At 39.4% G+C, this 9,031-nt stretch overlaps 1 protein-coding gene across 1 annotated transcript; it reads right to left on the reverse strand.

The window, feature by feature from the left end:
- Window positions 1-424: 424 nt before the first annotated feature.
- Window positions 425-8,952, reverse strand: chrng (cholinergic receptor, nicotinic, gamma). The gene is made up of 12 exons (XM_078791588.1): window positions 8,865-8,952; window positions 7,088-7,224; window positions 6,968-7,012; window positions 6,776-6,900; window positions 6,551-6,706; window positions 5,866-5,963; window positions 5,036-5,236; window positions 4,858-4,972; window positions 4,672-4,786; window positions 2,763-3,042; window positions 885-1,018; window positions 425-763 (listed from the first exon to the last, which is right to left on the reverse strand). The coding sequence occupies exons 1-12, from the start codon at window positions 8,917-8,919 to the stop codon at window positions 542-544; spliced, it is 1,683 nt and encodes a 560-aa protein (XP_078647714.1). The 5' UTR covers window positions 8,920-8,952; the 3' UTR covers window positions 425-541.
- Between the last annotated feature and the right edge of the window lie 79 nt (window positions 8,953-9,031).

Raw genomic sequence — 9,031 nt, forward strand, 5'->3', positions numbered from 1 at the left:
TTTTAAAATTTGGTCTGGATATAGATAATTTCTGGCGTATCTATAGCTAGCTAGCGGCTAGTGCTAACAGCTAATGTTAGTATCTTCACACCATTTTTCTTCTTGTGAAGCGCACAAACAGATGGTAAACAAATGTAAAAAAAATGTATGAGATAACAGGTGAAATTTTGGTCAGGATATAGATAATTTCTGGCCTATCTTTAGCTAGCTAGCAGCTAGTGCTAACAGCTAATGTTAGTATCTTCACCATGTTTCTTCTTGTGAAGCGCACAAACAGATGTAAAAAAAAAATGTATGAGATAACAGGTGAAATTACATTATCATATTTAATCTCTTGTCTACAGACTTTTAATAAATGCTACCAAAACATTACACAAAGTTTACAGTTGACACCAGGGTTCACAATTATGGTATATGTTTTGGTTTTTTACAGTGATACATAGACCCACATCAGTCATTGATGTGTCAGTCATCCCTGGAGTCAACCGACACCAATGCAAAGTATTCAGCTATAAAGACGATATAAAGGTGGTGATTCGCTTCATCCTGAAAGGTCCACTCCAGCCTTGCTGTCAGTGAGTTCAGTATGATTGTTTATCATAGGAAGATACTTCTTGGGGTCCCCCAGAAAAGGAGACGAAGGAGGCTGATTGTAGTGACCCATCAGGAAGATCCCTATGGTACCAATGAAAAAGACCAGAGCCATGACAATGAAGCAGATTCTGTCGATTACCCTGGCGACCAGGAACCACTCTTCATTCTCCTGCAGGATGACAATTACGACAGCAGGTATGAAGCCACAATAATGAATCAACAGTGCCCTAGATGCCAGTCTCAATACTTTGCCTACATTGTAATGTTATTATATACAACTTACAACTTACATTTTGAAAGTTGTTGTGCTGCCTTCTCGTTTCAGCAATGTGTTTGCACGACGCCACACATTGCTTTAGTTCTGGGGCAGCTTTCGCCAAACTCAAGCTGAGCCTTTGAGCTGTTCCCCCCTCCAGGCCCTCGTCTACATACAGGATGAAACAAACTTTATATCAATGCCATTATAAAAACAGGTACAGAAAAGCACCCACTGCTTGTTGAGAAGAGTAATACAGTCATCCCTCACCACTTCATACTTCACACGATTTCACTCTGTCACGGTTTTTCAAAAATATATTCATTCAATCATGCTGTTTTGTGGTTGAATATGTCCTCGAATTACCGGTACTCAAAAGTTTGCATATTTAAGCATTATTATTGCATATTATTCCCTAAATTAAGCATTTTCAAGCAAAAAAAGAAAAAATATATAAATACAAGCCATTAAAGGGGACCTATTAGGCAAATTTTTGGCCCTTTTTATTGACTCCTTTAGAGTCACACAGAAAGCTTTCTAGATCTTCCAGAATCTGCACCTATTCCACCTGGATTTCCTTGGATTTCCAAAACTGTCTGTTTTAATTTACCCACTGCCCGCTTCCAGGCACGCTCACACCACTGTGATTAGTCCCACTCAATTTTCTCACAATAGACACAATAATAATCAAAATAACGACCCTCGTGAGGATAAGCGGTAGAAAATGAATGAATGAATAACAATAGTCATAATAATTACACAGGTTATTGTTGTGGTTGTTATATATATATATATATACAAAATGTTGTACATATATTAACGGCCATGAGCCGCATTTATGCATTAAATAGCTAGTTTACTCTCATTATGTAAACTATATTGGGTAATGCAAGTGTAAAGGTGATTATTAGTGTGTTATTTCATGTCTAGGGCTCCAATAATGTTTAAAAATGTATTTAGAAAGTCATAAACAGGTTTTCTATGCCCTAAGTATGAAAATATTCAGTTTATAAAGAAGGAATCCGACTTTGCATAAATTCACTTGTCAAGGTTAGGTCTGGAACCATTCATTCATTCATTTTCTACCGCTTTTCCTCACGAGGGTCACGGGGGTGCTGGAGCCTATCCCAGCTGTCCAATTCACCACAATAAACAAGTGATTCATGATTTCATGTCATAGTCATAGTCATCATAGTTTTTTACATGAATGTTTTTGTTACATCAAGCATTAAGATTTTACACGGTTGTGTGCTGTGAGACACAAAAGTGAAATCCATACTTACACATCTTAATAAAACCGTCAAATGGAAAACAAACTTTACATCAACACTTTTACTGAAAAACAGTTACAGCCTTTTTGTTTTAGTCTCCAAAAGTCTCTTCAGTAGATTTGTTGTCTAGAGGAGGCTGATTACGCACTAAATATAGCAACAGTTGGCATCACTAATCCCTCCTGCTACATCTTCTTATTCTCTGACAGAACAGGTGCACACAAGGTGTGTTAACAAGCGATCTTACACCGACAGTCACATTGTAATGTATTCACGGTAGCGCCACAAATAAATGGATTTGTTTCCCATACCTACACTGCATGCGACAAACGGTCAAAGACATGTCTCATGAGTTGCTGATTTGTTTTGCTTGATGGCGGCCATGTTTTTCAACCAATCTTGCTCAAGTTTTAGACATATTCTTGACAGTCCTCGAAAGGTGTGCATAGTTTCATAGTGTTTCATCTAAGCACCAAGTTACAGTGGGTAGTTCGAAGTCAGTCTGAATTAAGTCAAATTTGGGGGTTTAATAACAGCACATGTGACAAGGTAAGGGTGCACGCTTTTAACAAATTGCAGCCAGTCAAGATGAAAAGAGCTAGCTTACACACAGAAATACAGGTTGTCATCAACATACTTACTCAACTTCTCAAACACCGACTTCATCAGTCCATCTCTCTCTTTGAGTCGGGCAAACATAAGTTCAGTCCGAGCTGTTTTTAAAGTATATTCCTCTGCCTTTTTGATGAGCGTCATCGAGCTGCGTCGTCGACAGGGGGCCAAAAGCACGTTATTCCTGTCAATGACGTTAACGTCGTTTATGCTAATCTCGGCAGTGTCGCTGGTTTCGGAGGAGGCGTCATTGGGCGCCCAGGGCTGCATTCGCATCCTCAGCAGGCGAGGAAGAACGTTCAGAAGGAGCTGAAGGTGACACCAAACAGATCCTTTGGTTTTGAGGCACGAATAGGATGGAACATAGAACAAAACCAAGGCACAGTATGGGGAGGCCGTCTACCTCAACCAGTTTGACTAGAGAGAAATATTGAATCTAGAAAAAACAGAAGACCTTAGTGGCAGTATTAAGAAAGAAAGTACCCACTGCTTGTTGAGAAGAGTAATACAGTCATCCCTCACCACTTCATACTTCACATGATTTCACTCTGTCACGGTTTTTCAAAAATATATTCATTCAATCATGCTGTTTTGTGGTTGAATATGTCCTAGAATTACCGGTACTCAAAAATGTGCATATTTAAGCATTATTATTGCATATTTATTGCATATTATTCCCCAAATTAAGCATTTTCAAGCAAAAGACAAAATGTATAAATACAAGCCATTAAAGGGGACCTATTTGGCTAATTTTTGGCCCTTTTTATTGACTCCTTTAGAGTCACACAGAATGTTTTCTAGATGTTTTCGAGAATCTGCACCTATTCCACCTGGATTTCCTTGGATTTCCAAAACTGTCTGTTTTAATTTACCCACTGCCCGCTTCCAGGCACGCCCACGCCACTGTGATTAGTCCCACTCAATTTTCTCACAATAGACACAATAATAATCATAATAACGACCCTTGTGAGGATAAGCGGTCGAAAATGAATGAATGAATAACAATAATCATAATAATTACACAGGCTACTGTTGTGGTTGTTACCCATGCCAAGCTGAAACTCAACAGCATCCTGTCCGTCCTTCCCTTTAGTCTCTGAGGGGAACACGCATAAATATTTGTAATATTGAATCTAGAAAAAACAGAAGACCTTAGTGGCAGTATCCAATGTAATGCAATCGTGATGTAACTAGCATTGGGACTACTACTAATATTACCGTATAGAATATAAGATGAAAAATGTCTCAAGAAGAAAGGTTTTTTACAGTGGATCCTTGCACATTCAAATTCAACAATTTGCAGATGTTTGGTTAAAAAAATCTCACTAAAACTATGCATTTAATAATTGATAAATATAAGATAATAAAATATCACAGATTTTTTACATATTTATGCCTTCACAGATAATGCTTCTGTGGTCTTGGAACGCACTATAGTGCTGAGTGGTGACTGTTGAGAGCATGATTCTAATTCCATATGCTCAGGGATCGTTTTTTATTATCGTTGATTAGTGGTAAGTACAATTCATTTGATACTTTATATGTATTTATGCATATTTAGGGCTTAAACCTGGATTGCATGTTTAGCTTGTTAGCTTTTTTTAGCTTATTAAAGGGAGTTCCGGAGCTGAACCTTATATAATAATTCCAACAGGCTTTTTTATTGGAAATGTTTATCTGAAATCAGAGTAGAATGTCAAGGTCAACTACAATGTCAAGGTAAAAAAAAAATTTTTTTTATAGGAATATCAATTACTCGTGGATTTTCACCATTCAATGGTGAGTGTGGAAGTAAAGTGGGGATCTACTGTACATGTGCCAACTATTTCTCCGCAAGCCAGAGCTTTTCTTCCTGTCACTCACACACCAGTGGCTTGCTTTTTTTTACTTGTCAGCACCGCACGGTGAAATCTGGTAAGCGGTACGTAACAGCCTCACCTTCCTCACTCTGTCCGACATCATGTGAGTGTTTGGTGTTCTTAGGGAAACGTTGAGAACGATCACACAGTTCATCACCACCATTGTGGTCACCGACATCACAAACATCAGATACCTGCGGTAGAATATGCACAATTATAATAACATTTAAATACAGTATCTCAGCTGATGTTAGTCAGGACTTACTTTCCAATGAGAGGAACTGCCTTTGACGTCTCTGGAACCTTCTTGGCAATGAGGAAAAGAAACACTGTCTGGCCCAGAAGGGTGGCAATAGACATAGTGCACTTTTGACCACCAGCTGCAAAACACACAATGCACATTTTAATAGAAGTTTTGAATACAATAAATACAAAATGAATACCTTTAGCAGGTAGGTAGTACACAAGCAGGCCAAGAGAGGAGAAGAGCACGCAAGGAGCAATGATATTGATGATGTAGAATAGAGGCTTTCTCTGGATGATGAGGAAAAAGACCACTTCCTGGAACTCCAAGTCGTCTTTGGTATACTGGCTGTTGGTCACCTTCTTAGCTGGCCTGTGTTTGATGACCCACTCTCCATTTTCTAGCAAAAACAAACCAAAATACAGCGGATCCATCCATTTTCTATGCCGCTTATGCACACTAGGGTCATGGGTATGCTGGAGCCTATCCCAGCTGTCTTCGGGCTAGAGGCGGGGTACACCGTGGACTGATCGCCAGCCAATCGCAGGGCACATATAGACAAACAACCATTCACACTCACATTCATACCTATGGACAATTTGGAGTTGCCAATTAACCAAGCATGTTTTTGGAATGTGGGAGGAAATCACACTCCACACAGAGATGCCCAAGCAGAGATTTGAACCCGGGTCGTCCCGATCTCATTACTATGTGGCTTACATGCTAACCACTCGTCACCGTGCAGTCCTGATGCAGCATTCACATTTGATTGAAAAAAGACCAAGCATGTGTCAAAATGCACATTTTGGCACTCACAGAGGTCGATGCTCAGGTTGTGCTTACTCAGACACTTGAAAAATTGTCCGGAACATCGCTCAACACTAAAGCCAAGATATTTTACATGGACTTGCAATTTTCATTTTTTTTTTGTTCATGGAAATGTTATACTCCCGCTCTGTTCTTCTTATTAGAATCTGAAAGGACTGCACATACAGTTGCTTTAAGTGTTATGTGTAGTCATTGTTGTACCTGTAAAAGCTTCAGGATCAATATCGACCCACTCCAGCGTGTGGTTGTCCTCTTCTTTGAGAACCAGTTCAATCTCATTGGCACTGTAGGTCTGGGAGCTGCACACAAAGACAAGAGATATGGTCTGTCAGCACAATGAAAAAACAAACATTCATTTCCTTTCACGAGACAGCAATGTGAAAAAGGCTTTGAATGGTACTTTTGTCCCCGCTTTGGACAGCAAAGTTCTATTGCAGCACAAAGAAAAGCTAACGTGGGAACATGCGGCATGTAGCCAGGATGCTAGAAAGCCTTGAAAGGTTGTAAATAAAGATTTGCCAGGAGGGTCCAAGCCCCCTTATATTCGAATGACGGCATACTAGATGGCACATAGCACAGGAGAAGAAGGCACTCTAAGTTGCCAATGAAAAAAATTAAAAACTAAATAATTTGTAATATTATTACTTCTGTTCACGTGATGATGACGGAGTGGTCATTGTTTTCAGAAAGTAGCAGCTTACACGGAAATGATAAGCTGTCAGATCTTGAATGCCATTTTTATGTAGATGAAAGGCTGAAACGATAAAATATTTTCCCAGTTTGACCCGAAAACGTTTCAGTGTGGACAGCCCCATCGTGAAGGAATAAGAGTTTCGAGGACTGGAAACCTCTGAGCCTTTTGTGCTCAGATGTTATGTTCACTCACCGGAAAACCATGGTACAGTTCTGCCAATCGAAGGGGAAATAGTTGACCGTAATGGCACAAGCGCTGCGGTAGATGGCAGGGGGCAGCCATTCCACACAGCCATCAGGAGACACCAGTGCGTTGCAGTACAGAGCAACTTCAAACTGTCCATCCACACTGCACATAGGTTTGTGAAATTAACCATAGAAATACTTTCTAAGCATTATTTCATTAAAGGCATCTAACTTGTTCTCCAGGATGACATCAGGCAGCCAGATGCTTTTTGAGGGGACACGTAGCTCAGAAGTGATGTTTTTGTACAAAGCCGACCTGGGCGGTTGGTCCCACCTGAGTCTGTAGTCGCACCATTTCTGCATGTAGAAAGATTTAGGAGTTAATATTGTGACATCAACTTTTGGAGAATAGAAAATGGATTACCAGTTGAATCCAAACACTAGTCGTCAGAGCTTCCTCTTTTTCATTCTGAGAGGAGACATTCATTCAGTCATTATCATTCTTGTGTCTTCATTCAATATGAAGAGAAAGCTCCAAGCTCACCAGGGAAATGAGGTTGGTCAACGTCATCTTGATGTTCACCTGAGTGACATCCCCACTGTTTTCCATGGGACGCACATTTTTGTTGTAACCCTTCATCAGGTCCTTGAAAAGTTCTCCTTCGAGGTTGACTGCAGATGCTATGCACAACACAGTGAGAGGAAAATCTGCAACACTGATGCAAGAATTAGTGCTGTGAAGAGTAGGGTTGAGCATTGAGCATCATCGATGGGATTCCAATTCTCCCGGAATTGTTTATTGTTTTAAAATTCCGGTGTCTGAGTTCACCAAATTACAAAACGCGGCAGGAAGTATTTGTGTTCATTCATTTCAACCATGGACAGTGTGCGACGTTGCTCGCTAGTTTTGCTGAAATTGTGCAAAAAAATAGTACTGGGGGAGACTATGAGGACTTTTCACTCCTTTTTTTCATCTTCCAACCAATCACGTAAGCAAAACAATAAATTACGCGCATCTTATGCCAACATTGAAGCAGCAAACAAATTATACTTTATACTAGTGCTTCTCAATTATTTTCTATCATACCCCCCTCCAATGGTTAGAATTTTTTTTCACCTCATAATTTGGTCGCAGATGCTGATACTATGTGGCAATGCATAAAGGTAAGCTTTGATAATTATTATTGAGTGGTAGTGTGCATGTTTGCTCAGTGCAAAATCTCAAGTTAATTCACGCTACCAAACTACCTGTTACCATACACCTCAAACAGCGATGCTATAATCTTCTCTCAAAACAAACTCCAGGCTCGTACTGGTGGATGGTGGGTCTTTATTCATTTGCCACGCCCACTAATAGCATATTGTGGCACGCACAAGTCTGTGAGGACCAGGTAGCTCTTTATATGACAGGAGCCTATCACAAGCTACAAGGGAACTCGCGACGAGCTAATCAACACATTGAAAATTACAGAAGGTCATTACTCAATATAACAGTCCGCTTCACGGTGTTATCTTAGTGGAATCATCGGGCGGGATGTGGGTGGAATAAATTAAAACAGACCATTTTGCAGAGAAACACAAATCAGCTTGAATAGGTGCTGGTTCTGGAAGATCTAGATTTTTTTTGTTTTTGTGCAGGTTATTGTGTATTGCTGCTCTATAAGAGTCCACACGAAAAATGAGCATAATAGGTCCCCTTTTATCACAGTGTAGTTACAGTATGTATATTTATATTATAAATATATAATATATACAGTATACTATTTATAGTATATTTTAGGAATATATTTTTTATTTATGTTCCTCCCCTGAAATCTTCTGGTGCCTGAAACCCCCTGATGTAGTACGATTCGATGCAAATGATGAATAGAAAATATAGTGATGCTGAGTTTATTGTGGTATAGTTCCCAGTGCTGGTGTTCCTACTGGTTTCCTTATTTAGCTACAAAACAATGGCCAACATATTAAAAACATCTCAGCAACCACAGTAATTAACTGATTGTTTGAGTAATACCTGTTAATCGTGTTAATCAAAAATAAGGATCGCTGGCTTTATTGTTATTTTGAATACAGTTCTTCTTCATGTGCTAGATCGTGTATCAAAACAGACAACTACTATGTTGTGTCCATTAAGAAGTGAACACCGCAGACTCCTAACAACATGTACTATCTGTCCTATGTGATGCACAATATATTAAGCATACTTTTTTCTATTTCTTTTCCATATGTGTTAACACATTATAAATATAGTAACTCACAAATGCCGCTATGATGGAATGAAACACCCAGACACAGATTATCCACAGCAACCACGCTCTTACCTATTGAAATCATAAACATCCTGATGACAAGTGACACAGACAGTAGAGAATCCATCAGTGCGTGTACTGTATGTATGTAAGTATGTGTGTGTGTAAGTTTCTACTGTGCTGCCTTACACAAAACTATGATCACAGACACACATGGACACTACTTAATGGAGCTGCTG

This window comes from Doryrhamphus excisus, linkage group LG6, assembly GCF_037039965.1.
Source record: "Doryrhamphus excisus strain RoL-2023G ecotype Guam linkage group LG6, RoL_Dexc_Guam_v1.1, whole genome shotgun sequence".
NCBI classification, from domain to species: Eukaryota; Metazoa; Chordata; class Actinopteri; order Syngnathiformes; family Syngnathidae; genus Doryrhamphus; species Doryrhamphus excisus.

Bases quoted from the DNA above. Each gene is read 5' to 3' on its own strand.
- chrng (XM_078791588.1), bottom strand. From the start codon at position 8,919: ATGGATTCTCTACTGTCTGTGTCACTTGTCATCAGGATGTTTATGATT. The intron at 7,225-8,864 runs GTAAGAGCGTGG...TGTTGTGCATAG, and splicing joins GATGTTTATGATTTCAATAG to CATCTGCAGTCAACCTCGAA. The intron at 7,013-7,087 runs GTGAGCTTGGAG...GTCTCCTCTCAG, and splicing joins TGACCAACCTCATTTCCCTG to AATGAAAAAGAGGAAGCTCT.